The sequence below is a fragment of the Panthera pardus genome, unplaced genomic scaffold (genome assembly GCF_024362965.1).
Source record: "Panthera pardus isolate Hobbes unplaced genomic scaffold, ASM2436296v1 HiC_scaffold_13, whole genome shotgun sequence".
Classification (NCBI taxonomy): Eukaryota; Metazoa; Chordata; class Mammalia; order Carnivora; family Felidae; genus Panthera; species Panthera pardus.
In genome coordinates, this window is record NW_026526688.1 from 101,257,920 (window position 1) to 101,274,234 (window position 16,315).

General features: G+C 37.2%; 2 protein-coding genes across 3 annotated transcripts in view; one reads left to right on the plus strand and one right to left on the minus strand.

Annotated features, from left to right (window-relative positions):
- NUDT6 (nudix hydrolase 6) overlaps window positions 1–16,315 on the plus strand; it is a 42,196-nt gene that overhangs the window by 19,308 nt on the left and 6,573 nt on the right. The gene's annotated exons all lie outside the window — the stretch shown is intronic.
- FGF2 (fibroblast growth factor 2) overlaps window positions 3,402–16,315 on the minus strand; it is a 79,171-nt gene continuing 66,257 nt past the window's right edge. Inside the window, exon 4 of the mRNA XM_053901269.1 lies at window positions 3,402–3,767. Coding sequence (XP_053757244.1) covers window positions 3,728–3,767 — 40 coding nt within the window. The 3' untranslated portion in view covers window positions 3,402–3,727. The remainder of the gene's footprint in view (window positions 3,768–16,315) is intronic.

Below are 16,315 nucleotides of genomic sequence, written 5' to 3' on the forward strand. Positions count from 1 at the left end.
TTTGGTACACAAATGTATCATTTAGAGAAGAATCATTAGAGAAGTTCTATACATGCAGACATAAACTTCAGATTCTTTACTGTTCTAATTTTTTACTTTGTGTGTGTATATATGTGTGTGTGACATTTGAAAGCCAAATTATTATCAGCATCTGCCAACTTGACCAGCCAAGGGATATGCAGTTGCTAGATAGCCATTCTAAGCTTGATTTCCTGATAAATTCTCACCTTCTCTCTTCAACAATTTTGATCTCTTGTTCTTATTTAACAGCCAGAGTAATATGATTGCTCCGCTCTAAGCAGTTTTTCAGGGTTGATCTATCAAATAAGAACCTATGTAGTTACTCATTCATTAAAACATGGAAATTCAAGCCTAGGTCTAATAATGGTAAAAAATGGGTTGCAGTCTGAAAACAGAAGGAGCTTCCCTGGCAGCTGTGGCTGAACTGTCTTACCCCAAAACCATACAGTGTGATTTTTTTGTGTGTGGGGGTTATTTTTTTCCTTATAAAACCTCCCAAGACAAATGATTTAACAGGCCCAGTTTGTAGAAATCAGATTTCTAGAGTGGTATGTATCATAGCAATTTAAAAGGAAAAAATTGAGTTGAGCTATACTTTTAAAATAGAATAATTGTCAAAACTATATACAGGTGTGTATATATGTGTGTATGTATAATATATATATATATATATATATATATATATATATATATATATCTTTTTATTGCACTTTGCTTTATTGCACTCCCAGATACTGTTTTTTATGAATTGAAGGTTTGTGGCAACCCTGCATCAAACATCTGTCAGTGTCATTTTTCCAACAGCATTTGCTTTTTATGTCTCTCACATTTTGGTGGTTCTCACAATATTTCAGACTTTTTCATTATTATTATATTTGTTTTGATGATCCTTGATCAGTAATCTTTGGTGGTGTTATTGTAATTGTTTTGGAGTGCTGCAAACTGTGCCCATGTTAGATGACAAACTTAATAAATGTTGTTTATGTTCTCACTGCTCCACCTGTCAGCCTTTCCCCTGTCTCACTCTCCACCTCTCCCTCCCTTTGGGCTTCCCTATTCCCTGAATCACAGTAATCTTGAAATTAGGCTAATTAATAACCCTGCAGTTTCCTCTAAGTGTTCAGGTGAATGGAAGTTTTGCACATCTCTTCCTTTATTTATTTATTTAGTGTCACATTAGGTCTTTATAGTGAACTATATAAAAGATTTCAAATATGGTACAGGTATGAGATTTATAAGGAAAATTATTTAAAAGACAGTAAGCAATATAGTATCACGTCATAGTTGAATCAAACTCTTACTGAGACTCCTTCTGAATAGAGGTATATTAAATAATTATAAAATTGATTATTGATAATGGATATTGATATTGATAATGGAATTATCAGTTTTAAGTTTTATTATCAGTTTTAAGAACTCGCCATCTTTGAATCTTTCTCTTCCATCAATGAGGCCTACCCTGAGTACTCGAAATAAAAGCGAGCATCTCTTACCTGCTGCACACCCGGTTTCCTCTCACCCAGCTCCACTTTTATTCTGATGGCATTTGTCCTTATATAATATGCTAAAAAGCTTACTTTTTTTTTTTTTTTTTCTTGTCTAGCATACAAGCACTGCAAAGGCTTGGACATTTGTTTGTTTTGTTCACTGTTGTGTCTCAATTACCTCGAAAACTGCCTGACTCACATTGTTAAGTGTGAAGAAATGCTTCATGCTTGAATGACTGAATGAACAGAGGATATCATATAAATCCCTGTTTAATATTGCTTGTCCTCACAATTTCTAGAATAATCATCTGACACAAAAATCGCCTTGTGCTTAAATCAGATTATGCTGGCAGAATAATGTGAGAGGCCCATGGATAGCTCCCCTTGGAATATCTTCTTCAGCAGTGCCTAAAATTAAACCATTAGTATATGTCCTCATCTTCTCTTCCTCCTCCTCCTCTTTTTTTTTTTCCCCAAAGGAAGGTGAGGTACTTTAAAATTCAGATGCCATTGGGAAGGGTAACATACTCCATGCCTAACATCTTAATGAGAGCACTACCTGTCGTTTCTGCTGTTACTCCTTTGATCCAAGCCAGAGGTATCTCCTCCCTAAATTACTGGAATCGTTCTAATTGGGCCCTGTTCTTCCACTGTGATTCCTATAAAGTCTCTTCTTAGCACAAAACCACACTAATTCTTTTAAAATTACAACAGATTATGAGTCTCTTACGCTCCAAACCTCCAACGTCTCCTCATTTCTCTCATTTTAAAGTCCTGAGTCTGTGCCATGGCCTGCAACACCCCATATAACCTGTGACTGTGTCTCCTACACTGCATCTCTATACTTCCCTCTGACTTTATCTCCTGTACTTCTTTTTGCTCCCTCTGGCCTCCTTACTATGTTTCAAACACACCTTAGGTTACCAGCATCATCTGTTCCTCCTCTTCTCTTTATCCAAATAGCCTCATGGCCAAGTCCTTGCCTCTCTAAAGATTTTAGGTTTAGATAAAGATTTAGATAAAGATTTTCTCACTGAGAAAGGGTACCCACACTACCCTTTTTTTTTTAATTGAAGCTTGTTAATATACAGTGTAATAATGGTTTCAGGAGTAGTGATATGACACCCAGTGCTCATCCCAACAAATGCCCTCCTTAATGCCCATCACCCATTTAGCCCATCCCCCCATCTAATACTCCTCCAGCCACCCTCAGTTTGTTCTCTATATTTAAAAGTCTCTTAGAGTTTGCCTCCCTCTGTTTTATATTATGTTTCCTTCCCTTTCCCTGTGTTCACTGTTTTGTATTAAATTCCACATGAGTGAAACCATATATTTGTCTTCCTCTGAATTATTTCACTTAGCATAATACATTCTACTTCCATCCACATTGTGGCAAATGGCAAGATATCATTCTTTTTTTTTTTTTTTAATGTTTATTTATATATTTTTAGAGAGAGGCAGAGAAAGGGACAGAGAGAATCCCAGGCAGGCTCCACTCTCAGCATGGAGCCTGACGCAAGGCACAATTCCACGAACTGTGACCATGACCTGAAATCAAGAGTCATACACTTACGTGACTTACGTGACTTACACTTACATACAAAATCAAGAGTCATACACTTACGTGACTGAGCCAGCACCCCAGATTTCATTCTTTTTGATCACTGAGGGATATTTCATTGTGGGTGTATATATATGTATGTATACGTTTGTATACATACATATATATATTATATATATGTGCGGTGTGTGTGTGTATATATATGTTATATATATGTATTATATATGTAACATATTATATATATATTATATATACACACACACACCACACCTTCTTTATCCGTTCATCAGTTGATGGACAGATGGGTTCTTTCCATAATTTGGCTATTGTTGATAGTGATGCTGGAAACATTGGGGTACATGTGCCCCTTCAAATCAGCTTTTTTGTGTCCTTTGGATAAATACCTAGTAGAACAATTGCTGGGTCATAATGTAGCTCTATTTTTAATTTTTTGAGGAATCTCCATACTGTTTTCCAGAGTGGCTGCACCAGTTGCATTTCCACCAACAGTGCAAAATTGTTTGCCTTTCTCCGCATCCTCACCAACATCTGTTGTTTCCTGAGTTGTTAATTTTAGCCATTCTGACAGTTGTGAGGTGGTATCTCATTGTGGTTTTGATTTATATTTGTCTGATGATGAGTGATGTTGAGCATCTTTTCATGTGTCTGTTAGCCATCTGGATGTCTTCTTTGGAAAACTGAAGCAGCAGAAAGAGAAATCAAGGAATCAGTCCCATTTACATTTATACCAAAAACCATAAAATACCTAGGAATAAACCTAACCAAAGAGGTAAAAGATTTGTATGCTGAAAACTATAGAAAGCTTATGAAATAAAGAAGTTAAAGAAGATCGTAGGGTAGTTGTAGTTTTAATTTTTTGAGGAACCTCCATACTGTTTTCCAGAGTGGCTACACCAGCTTGCGTTCCCACCAACAATGCAAAAGAGATCCTCTTTCTGTGCATCCTCGCCAACATCTGTTGTTGCCTGAGTTGTTAATGTTGGGCATTCTGACAGATGTAAGTGGTATCTCATTGTGGTTTTGATTTGTAATTCCCTGATGATGAGTGATGTTGAGCATTTTTTCATATATCAGTTGGCCATCTGGATATCTTCTTTGGAGAAGTGTCTATTCATGTCTTTTGCCCATTTCTTCACTGGATTATTTGTTTTTTGGGTGTTAAGTTCTTTATAGATTTTGGATACTAACCCTTTATCTGCTATGTCATTTCCATATATCTTCTCCCATTCCGTCGGTTGCCTTTTAGTTTTTCTGATTGTTTCCTTCACTGTGCAGAAGGTTTTTATTTTGATGAGGTCCCAATCGTTCATTTTTGCTTTTGTTTCCCTTGCCTGCGGAGACGTGTTGAGTAAGAAATAGCTGTGGCCAAGATCAAAGAGGTTTTTGCCTGCTTTCTCCCTGAGGATTTTGATGACTTCCTGTCTTATGTTTAGGTCTTTCACCCATTTTGAGTTTATTTTTGTGTATGGTGTAAGAAAGTGGTTTCTGCATGTGGTTTCTGCATGTCGCTGTCCAGTTTTCCCAGCACCACTTGAAGAGACTGTCTTTATTCCATTGGATATTCTTTCCTGCTTTGTCAAAGATTAGTTGGCCATACATTTGTGGGTCCATGTCTGGGTTCTCTAATCTGTTCCATTGATCTATGTGTCTGTTTTTGTGCCAGTACCATACTGTCTTGATGATTACAGCTTTGTAATACAACTTGAAGTTGTATTTGGTTTTCTTTTTCAAGCCAATTGCTTTGGCTATTCGGGGTCTTTTCTGGTTTCATACAAGTTTTAGGATTGTTTGTTCTAGCTCTGTGAAGGATGCTGGTGTTATTTTGATAGGTATTATATTGAATATGTAGATTGCTTTGGGTACTATTGACATTTTAACAATATTTGTTCTTCCTATCCAGGACCATGGAATATTTTTCCATTTTTTGGTGTCTTCAATTTCTTTCATAAGCTTTCTATAGTTTTCAGTGTATAGATTTTCACCTCTTTGGTTAGATTTATTCCTAGGTATTTTACGGTTTTTGGTGCAGTTGTAAATGGGATCGATTCCTTGATTTCTCTTTCTGTTGCTTCATTATTGGTGTATAGGAATGCAACCGATTTCTGTGCATTGATGTTACATCCTGCAACTTTGCTGAATTCATGGATCAGTTCTAGCAGTTTTTTGGTGGAATCTTTTGGGTTTCCCATATAGAATATCATGTCATCTGCAAAGAGTGAAAGTTTGACCTCCTCCTAGCCGATTTGGATGCCTTTTATTTCTTTGTGTTGTCTGATTGCAGAGGCAAAGACTTCCAATACTATGTTGAATAAGAGTGGTGAGAGTGGACATCCCTATCTTGTTCCTGACTTTAGGGGGAAAGCTCTCAGTTTTTCCCCATTAAGGATGATATTAGCAGGTCTTTCACGTATGGCTTTAATGATCTCGAGGTATAGTCCTTCTATCCCTACTTTCTTGAGGGTTTTTATCAAGAAAGGATGCTGTATTTTGTCAAATGCTTTCTCTGCATCTATTGAGAGGATCGTATGGTTCTTGTCCTTTCTTTTATTGATTTGATGAATCACATTGATTGTTTTGTGGATATTGAACCAGCCCTGCATCCCAGGATAAATCCCACTTGGCTGTGGTGAATAATTTTTTTAATGTATTGTTGGGTCCGGTTGGCTAATATCTTGTTGAGGATTTTTGCATCCGTGTTCATCAGGGAAATTGGTCTATAGTTCTTCTTTTTAGTGGGGTCTTTGTCTGGTTTTGGAATCAACATAATGATCTCTTCATAGAAAGAGTTTGGAACTTTTCCTTCCATTTCTATTTTTTTTGTATAGCCTCAAGAGAATAGGTGTTAACCCTTCCTTAAATGTTTGGTGAAATTCCCCTGGAAAGCTTTCTGGCCCTGGACTCTTGTTTTTTGGGAGATCTTTGATTACTAATTCTATTTCTTTATTGGTTATGGGTCTGTACAAATTTTCTATTTCTTCCTTTTTCAGTTTTGGTAGTTTATATGTTTCTAGGAATTTGTCCATTTCTTACAGATTGCCCATTTTGTTGGTGTATAATTGCTCATAAGATTCTCTTATTATTGTTTGTATTTCTGCTGTGTTGGTTGTGATCTCTCCTCTTTCAGTCTTGATTTTATTTATTTGGGTCCAATCCTTTTTCTTTCTGATCAAACGGGCTAGTGGTTTATCAGTTTTGCTAATTCTTTCAAAGAACCAGCTTCTGGTTTCATTGATCTGTTCTACTGTGTTTTTTTTTTTTTTTTTGGTTTCAATGGCACTGATTTCTGCTCTAATCTTTATTATTTCCTGTCTTCTGCTGCTTTGGGGTTTTATTTGCTGTTCTTTTTCCAGCTTTTTAAGGTAAGGTTAGGCTGTGTATCTGAGACCTTTCTTCCTCCTTTAGGAAGGCCTTGATTGCTATATACTTCCTTCTTATGACCGCCTTTGCTGCATCCCAGAGGTTTTGGACTGTGGTCTATCATTTTCAGTGGCTTCCATGTACTTTTTAATTTCCTCTTTAACTTCTTGGTTATTAGCCCATTCAGTCTTTAGTAGAATGTTCTTTAGTCTCCAAGTATTTGTTGTCTTTCCAAATTGTTTCTTGTGGTTGATTTCAAGTTTCACAGCGTTGTGGTCTAAAAATACACATGGTATGATCGTGATCTTTTTTGTACTTGTTGAGGGCTGATTTGTGTCCTAGTATGTGATCTATTTGGGAGAACGTTCCATGTGCACTAGCAAAGAATGTATATTCTGCTGCTTTAGGATGAAATGTTCTGAATATATCCATTAAGTCCATATGATGCAGTGTGTGTCGTTCAAAGCCATTGTTTCCTTGTTGATTTTCTACTTAGATAATCTGTCCATTGTTGTAAGTGGGGTGTTGAAGTCCCCTACTATTATGGTATTATCATGGATGAATGGATAAAGAAGATGCAATACACACACACACACACACACACACACACACACACGCAATGGTGTATTCCTCAACAATCAAAAAGAATGAAATCTTGCCATTTGGAACTACACGGATGGAACTAGAGGGTATTATGCTAAGCAAAATTAGTCAGAGAAAGACAAATATATGATTTCACTCATATGAGGACTTTAAGATACAAAACAGATGAACATAAGGGAAGGGAAGCAAAAATAGTATAAAAAACAGAGGGGGATAAAACGTAAGAGGCTCTTAAATATGAAGAACAAACAGAGGGTTACTGGAGGGGTTGTGGGAGGGGGGATGGGCTAAATGGGTTAGGAGCATTAAGGAATCTACTCCTGAAATCATTGTTGTACTATATGATAACTAACTTGAATGTAAATTTAAAAAAATAAATTTTAAAAAAAGTTAAGGAAGATACAAACAAATGGAAAAACATTCCATGCTCATGGATAGAAGAACAAATATTGTTAAAATGTCTATACTACTCAAAGCAATCTATACATTCAGTTCAATTTCTATCAAAATAACACCAGCATTCTTCACAGAGCTAGAACAAGCAATTCTAAAATTTGTATGGAACCAGAAAAGTCCCTGTATAGCCAAGTAGTGTTGGGGGAAAAGAAAAAAAGCTGGAGGCATCACAATTCTGGAGTTCAAGCTGTATTACAGAGCTGTAATCATCAAGGCAGTATGGTACTGGCACAAAAACTGACACATAGATCAATGGAACAGAATAGAGAACCCAGAAATAGACCCACAAATGTATGGCCAACTGTCTTTGACAAAGCAGGAAGGAGTATCCAATGGGAAAAAGACAGTCTCAGGGCACCTGGGTGGCTCAGTTGTTTAAGTGTCTGACTCTTGATTTGAGCTCTGGTCATGATCTCACCATTCATGAAACTAAGACCACGTTCAGCTCTGCACTGTCATCGTGGAGTCTGCTTGGGATTCTCTCTCCCCCCACCCGCCGACCTTCTCCCACTCACTCATGTGTGTGCTCTCTCTCAAAATAAACATGAAAAAGAAATTTTTTTCAAAGATAAAAGACAGTCTCTTCAAAATTGGTGCTAAGAAAACTGGACAGAGACATGCATGAGAATGAAACCACACCACCTTCTCACACCATACACAAAAATAAAATTCAAAATGGATGAAAGACGTAAATGAAAGATAGGAAATCCATCAAAACCCAAAAGGAGAAAACAGGCAACAACCTTTTTGATCTCAGCTGCAGGAACTTCTTTCTAGACGTGTCCCCGGAGGCAAGGGAAACAAAAGCAAAAATGAACTATTGAGACCTCATCAAGGTAAAAAGCTTCTGCACAGCAAAAGAAACAACAAAACTAAAAGGCAGTTGATGGAATGGGAGAAGATAGTTGCAAATGACATGTCAGATAAAGGGTTAGTATCCAAAATCTATAAAGAACTTAGCAAACTCAACACCCAAAAAACAAATAATACATTCAAGAAATGGACAAAAGATCTCTCACTTTCCACAACACATTTCTCACTTTAAATCAAAAGCTAGAAATGATTAAGCTTAGTAAGGCATGTTAAAACCCAAGAGACGCTGAAAGCTAGGCCTCTGACACCACACAGTTAGCTAGGGTGTTAATGCAAAGGAGAAGTCCTTGACAAAAATTAAAAGCGCTACTCCCTGAGAAAGTGAAACAGCCTTATTGCTGATAAAGAGAAAGTTTAAGTAATCTGGATGGAAGATCAAACCAGCCCCAACATTCCCTTAAGCCAAGGCCTAATCCAGAGCAAGAGTCTCTAACTTTCTTCAGTTCTATGAGGGCTGAAAGAGATGAGAAAGCTGCAGGAAAGTGTGAAGCTAGCAGAGATTCATGAGGTTTAAGAACAGAAGCCATCTCTATGACAGATGTGCAAGGTGAAGCAGCAAGAGTTGAAACAAGCTGTAGCAAGTTATCCAGATCTAGCTAGGATAATTTATGAAGGTGGCTATACTAAAAAACAGGTTTTCAGTGTAGACAAAATAGCCTTCTGTTGGAAGAAGATGCCATCTAAAACTTTCATAGCCGGAGAGGAAGAGTCAATGCCTGGCTTCAGAGCTTCAAATGACATGCTGACACTCTTGTTAGGGGCCATCCCAGCTGGTGACTTTAAGTTGAAGCCAGTGTACATTTACCATTCCAAAAATCCTAAGGTCCTTAAGAATTATGCTACATCTTCAGCCTGTGTTCTATAAATGGAACAACAAAGCCTAGATGACAACACAACAGTTTACATTACAACATTGAGATCTGCTCAGAAAAGAAGATTCCTTTCAAAATATGACTGCTCATTGACAATGCACCTAGTCATCCAAGAGCACTGATGGAAATGTACAATGAGATTCATGTTGTTTTCATGCCTGCTAACACAGCATCCATTCTGTAGCTCATGGATCAAGGATTCATTTCAACTTTCAAGTCTTATTATTTAAGTAATATATTTTTAAAGTCTAGAGCTGCCGTAGAAAGTGAATCTTCTGATAGTCTGGACAAAATAAATTGAAAGCCTTCAATAAGGCTCTTTTCATCTATGTTGAAAATCTCTTGTTTAGTGTAGCCACCTTGAGATGGAATGTACTCCTGATGAAGATGCAATGAGGATTATTGAAATGAAACAAAGGATTTAGAATATTATGTAAATTTAGTTGATAAAGCAGCAGCAGGGTTTGAGAGGATTGATTACCAATTTTGACATGTTTTTTAATTTTTTATTTTTGAGAGAGAGACAAGAACGTGAGCAGGGGAGGAGCAGGAAAGAGGGAAACACAATCCAAAGAAGGCTCCAGGCTCTGAGCTGTCAGCACAGAGCACAATATACTGCTTGAACTTACAGACCACAAGATTATGACCTGAGCCGAATTCGGACGCTTAACCGATGCCCTGATTCCCAATTTTGAAAGAAGTTCTACTGTGGATAAAATGCTTTTAAACAGCATCTCATGATACAGAGAAATCATTCATGAAAGGAAGAGTCAGTAGATGTAGCAAACTTTATTGTTTTAAGAAATTGCCACGGCCACCCCAGGCTTCAGCTTCCACCATCCTAATCAGTCAGCAGCCATCAACATGGAAGCTTGACCCTCCACCAGCAAAAGATTATTACTTGTGCTCTGTATTATGTAGCTGCTTTATACATCATGGCAACCTATTCTCCTCCTCATTTCACAGACTGGGAAACACAACCAGAGAGTTAAGTCATAAAGTAGTGTTGGGAACTTTTCCTCTTCCACGTTCGGTGGTTGGGGAGCCTGTGAATTAATTGACAACAGGTTAGTAGGAGAAAAGTTTGGGGAGTGCTGCCTGCAACAACTAGAAGTAGGGGTTTGTATATCAGTGCAAGGGAGAGGTGTGAAATATGTATGGTAATTTCTCATATTTGTTTATGCAATTTCTCATCTAGGTTTCCTTCCTTGGCTGGAAGTTCGAACCAAGGGGATTTATGGCAGCTTCTCAGAAAGCTCTGCCTTTAATCAGATAAGGGGAACAAAACAGGCTTCTTTCTGTATCTGATTTGCATTTCCCTTACATGCCGACAAATTGGACAACCTGGAAGAAATGGATAAATTCCTAGAAACATCTTCATGTGTCTGTTGGCCATGTGTATATTTTATTTGGGAAAATGTACCTGTTTCTGCCCATTTTTTAATTGGATTATTTTTTGGTATTGAGTTGTGTAAGTTCTTTATATATTCGGGATACTAACACTTTATTACATATGTCACTTGCAGATAACTTCTCGCAGTGAGTAGTTTGTCTTCTAGTTTTGTTCACGGTTTCCTTGCTGTACAGAGCTTTTTATTTTGTTCTAGTCCCAATAGTTTATTTTTGCTTTTGTTTCCCTTGCCTCAGGAGACATATCTAGAAAAATGTTGCTTGTGGCCGATTTCAGAGAAATTACTGCTTGTTCTCTTTTCTTGAATTTCTATGGTTTTAAGGCTCACATTTAAGTACTTAATCCATTTTATAAGAAAATGGTCCATTTTCATTCTTTTGCACGTAGCTGTCCAGTTTTCCCAGCACCATTTGTTGAAGAGGCTTTGTCCCATTGCATATTCTTGCCTCCTTTGTCAAAGATTAACCATGTAATCGTAGGTTTATTTTGGGGCTCTCTATTCTGTTCCATTGACTTATGTGTCTGTTTCTGTGCCAGTATTACAGTTTTAATTAGCTTTGTAGTATAACTTGAAATCTGAGATTGTGATACTTAAATTTTTTATTCTTCATTTTCTTTTTTTTAAGTTTTTAAATTGTTATTTTATTCTTCATTTTCAAGATCACTTTGACTATTCAGAGTATTTTGTGGTTCCATTCAAATTTTACAATTCTTTGTTCTAGTTATGTGAAAAATGCTGTTGGTACTTTGATAGGGATTGCATTAAATATATAGATTGCTTTGGGTAGTATGGACATTTTAACAATATTTGTTATTGCAATCCGTGAGCATCAGATATCTTTCCATTTGTTTGTGTCATCCTCAATTTCATCAGTGTTTTTTAGTTTTCAGAGTACAGGTCTTTCACCTCTTTGGTTAGGATTATTTCTAGGTATCTTATATTTTGGGTGCAATTGTAAATGGGATTGTTTTCTTAATTCCTTTCCTGCTACCTCATTATTAATGTATAGAAATGTGTATTGATTTTGTATTCTGTGACCTTACCAAATTCATTTATAAGTTCTAGACGTTTTTTGGTTGAGTCATGCAGGTTTTCTACATGTAGTGTCATGTCATCTGCAAATAGTGGGAGTTTTGCTTTTTCCATACTAATTTGGATACCTTTTATTTCTTTTGCTGTCTGATTGCTGTAGCTAGGATGTCCAGTACTACGTTGAATAAAAGTGGTGAGAGTGGACATTCTTGTCTTGTTCCTGATCTTAGGGGAAAAACTCAATTTTTCACCATTGGGTTTGATATTAGCTGTGGGTTTTCATATATGGTCTTTATGCCGTTGAGGCATGTTCCCTCTAATCATACTTTTGAGGGTTTTTATCATGAATGGATATTGTACTTTGTCAAATGCTTTTTTCTGCATCTATTAAAATGATCATACGATTTTTCCCTTCTCTTGTTCATGTGATGTATCATATCAATTGATTTATGAATATTGAACCACCCTTGCATCCCAGGAATAAATCCCTTAATTGTGGCAAGTGATTTTTTTAATGTATTGTTGGATTTGATTTGCTAGTATTTTTTTGAGGACTTTTGCATCTATATTCATCAGAACATCAGAATATATTTGCCTATAGTTCTCTTTTTCTGTAGTGTCTTTATGTGGTTCTGGTACCAGAGTAATGCTTGCCTCATAGAATGAATTTGGAAGCTTTCCTTTCTCTTCCATTTTTTGGAATAGTTTGAGAAGAACAGGTATTAACTCTTCTTTAAATGTTTGGTAAAATTCACCTATGATGCTGTCTGGTCCTAGAATATTGTTGGGAGTGTTTTTTATTAATGATTTCATTGCTGGTATTAGTCTGTTCAAATTACTTAATTCTTCCTGATTCATTTTGGGAGGTTTTATGTTTCTAGGAATTTATCCATTTCTTCTAGGTTGTCCAATGTGTTGGCATTTAATTTTTTTTGTAATACTCTCATTATCTTTGGTATTACTCTGGTATCAATTGTTATTTCTCCTCTTTCGTATCTGATTTTGTTAATTTGAGTCCTTTCTCCTGTTTTGTTGTTGTTGTTGTTTGTTTGTTTTATGAGTCTGGCTAAAGGTCTATCAATTTTGTTGATCTTTTCAAAGAACCAGCTCCTGTTTTCATTCATCTATTCTAGTCTTTTAGTTTTTATTTTGTTAATTTCTCCAATCTTTATTATTTCCTTCCTTCTATGTATTTGGAGTTTTGTTTTTTCTTCTTTTCCTACCTCCATTAAGTGTAAGGTTAGGTAGTTTATTTGAGATTGTTCTTGCTTCATGAGGTAAACCTGTATTGCTGTAAACCTCCCTCTTAGAACAGCTTTTGCTAAAGATTTGGGACTGCTGGGTTTTCATTTTCACTTGTTTCCATGTATTTTTTTTATTTCCTCTTTTATTTCCTCTTTTAATTTCTTGGTTGACCCATTGTTTAGTGAACATTATATAATAGACCTGTATTTGTGTTCTTTTCCATATTTTTTCTTGTTGATTTCTAGTGTCATAGTGTTGTAGTCAGAAAAGATGCATGGTGTGACTTTCTGAATTTGTTCAGACTTTTTTGTAGCTTAATACATGATCTGTTCTAGAGACTGCCCCATATGCACATGAACGTGTATTCTGCTATTTTAGGATGGGATGTTCTGAATGTATCTGCTAGATCTGTCTGTTCCAATGTGTCATTCAAAGCCAATGATCAGTCCATTGATGTAGGTGGGATATTAAAGTCTCTTACTATTATTATGTTACTATTGATTACTTCCTTACGTTTATTAACTGCTTTATGTATTTGGGTGCTGCCATGTTTGGTGCATAAATATTTACAATTGTTGTATCTTCTTGGATTGTTTCCTTTATAGTTACATAGTGTCCTTGTCTATTTTCACAGTCTTTGTTTTAAAGTCTATTTTGTCCAATATAAATAATGCTACCTCAGCTTTCTTTTGACATCCATGTGCATGATAAATGCTTTTTCATCTTTTCACTTTTAATCCACAGATGTCTTTAGGTCAAAAATGAGTTTCTTGTAGGCAGCATATAGATGAGTCTTGCTTTTTAATCCATTCCATCACCTGTGTCTTTTGATTAAAGCATTTAATCCATTTATATTCAAAGTAATTGTTGAGAGGTATGTACTTATTGCCATTTTGTTACTTGTTTTATGGTCGTTTTTGTAGTTCTATGTTCCTTCTCAGCTCAGTTTGCTGACTTTCTTTAGTGATATTTTGGATTCCTTTCTCTTTATTTTTTTGCATACCTGTTACTGTTTTTTGATTTTGTGGTTACCCTTAGGTGTGTGTATAACATCTAATGCATATAACAATCTATATTATAAAGTTGATGGCTGCTTAAGTTTGAACCTACTCTACTCCTCTCTGCCCTCCCATGTTTTAGGTATATGGTGTCATACTTTACATCCTTTTATTTTGTGAGTCCCTTGACTAATTTTTACAGATATACTTAATTTTACTGCTTTTGTACTTCCTACTTTTCTTACTCTTGTTTATGGTCTTTCCTTTCCACTCAGAAGAGTCCCCTTTAACTTTTCTATTAGGGATGAGTTAGTGGTTATGAATTCCTTTAACTTTTGTTTGGGTTACTCTTAATCTCTCCTATTGTAAGTGATAGCCTTGCTGCAGGTTTTTTTCCTTCAGGACCTTGAATATATCATGACACCCCCCTTCTCAGCAAAGTTTCTGTGAAAAATAAGCTGATAGCCTTATGGGATATTCCTTGTATGTTACTGTTTTCTTTTCTCTTGCTGCTTGTAAAATGCTTACTACTTTTTGCCATTTTAACTACTATGTATCTTGGTGTTACCTCCTTAGTATGATTTTTGTTGGAGGCTCTATGTGCCTCCTGGATCTGGATGTTTCCCTTCCCAAATTTGGGAGGTTTTCAGTTGTTATTTCCTCAAATAAATTATTTGCCCCCTTTTCTCTCTCTTCTGGAACTCCTATAAGATGAATGCTTGATGGTATTGCTAAGTTCCCTAAGTCTGTCTTCATTTTCTATTCTTTTTTTCTCTCTCCTGTTCAGTTTGATTGCTATTACTCTGTCCTCCATGTTGCCTATCCGTTTTTCTGTGCCCTCTACTATTTATTCCCTCTAGTGTATTTTTAATTTTTATTGAGCTCTTCATTTCTGAATGGTTCTTTTTTATGTTTTCTGTCTCGTTTTTGAGTGTCTCATTGAGATCCCTCCCCTCTTTTCTCAAGTCCACTATATTCATATTTCTTAGCTCTGTTCATTTAGTTTCTTACTGTGATTTTGTCCTGTTCTTTGATTTTGGACAGAATTTTTGCATTTTGCATTTTGTCTCTCTGTGTCTGTTTCTGTGTTAGGAAAGGAAAGTCAGCTCCATCTCCTGCTCTTGAGATTGATGGCCTTATGAAGAAGAGGTCCTGGGATGCCCTATAATGCAGTCTCCCCTACTCACCAGAATTTGGCACTTCAAGGGTGTCTCAATGTGTTGCATGTGCCCTGCTGTTGTAATTGAGCTGCTTTTGCAGTAGTCCAGCCATGGCTGTCTTTGCCTGTTGTGGCCAGGATTTGGTCCCGGTGTTGTTGCATCAGTCTGGGGCAGCCTTGGGTTTGAGTCAGACCAGGCAATGCCAGAGGGTAGCACCAAACTGCTGGGTGCTTTCCCTGTGTTTTCCCCGGAGAGGCTTTCATTGGTGGGCAAGGCCTGCATTGAGACCAGTTGTGTGCCCCCAGCCTACTGCTGGGGCCACAGTTGTGTGTGGTTATCTTTCCCTTTTCCTGGGACAGGAGTCACTTTGGAGTGGTGCTGCTTCCTGTCAGGTCTGCTTGCATGATGCCACCCTTGTGGCACCACTTTGGATGGGCTCTGGCCAACAGTGTATTGGAGGGGGCAGGTCTGCAGGAGAATGTGACGGCAGTTCATGCTGTTAGCAAATTAGGTGGTGAGTGTTGGACCTGCATTGGTTCCTGCCGGTATCCATGTATATAGGCTGGGAGGCAGGGGAGGAAAAGGGCACCTGCCAGCTCTTGGAGAAGTCTCCCAAGGATCCCTGCCCCTCCAGCACACACTCTGAGATTAGTAAAAAACCAAACAAAACCTCCTTCCTATACACCCCAGGCGTTAAACTGTTCTTCTATGCTGTATCTCCACAGGGCTGTTTGTTGTGCTCCACGTGCAGAGACTCCGTTTCCTTGCCCTCTAGGCTCTCCATAGACCAGCCTGATTTTTATAGCATCCCATTTGTTAAGCCCTGCTGATTGTAGGAACTTGCAAAATTATGTCCCTCTGGTTTTCAAAGCCAAATGCTTCAGACCATGTCTCTGCCCTCCCCACCCTCTTCCATGTTACCTGTACTCTACATGTAGCTGTGAAGAGTCAATTCTGCCAGTCTTTGGGTTGTTTCTGGGTTATATACACTGATACAGGTGTTACCTAGGTGTGTCCATGGGACAAGGTGAGGTCAGGGTCCTCCTACTCCACAGTCTTCTCTGGAAGTTGCCGTTATTATTTATATTGCTAAGCCCATTAATGGGAATATGTTTTTTAATTAACCTGAAATTATATGGCCAATTAATTTATGACAAAGGAGGCAAGAATATACAATGGGGAAAGATAGTCTCTTCAAGAAGTAGTGCTGGAAAAAT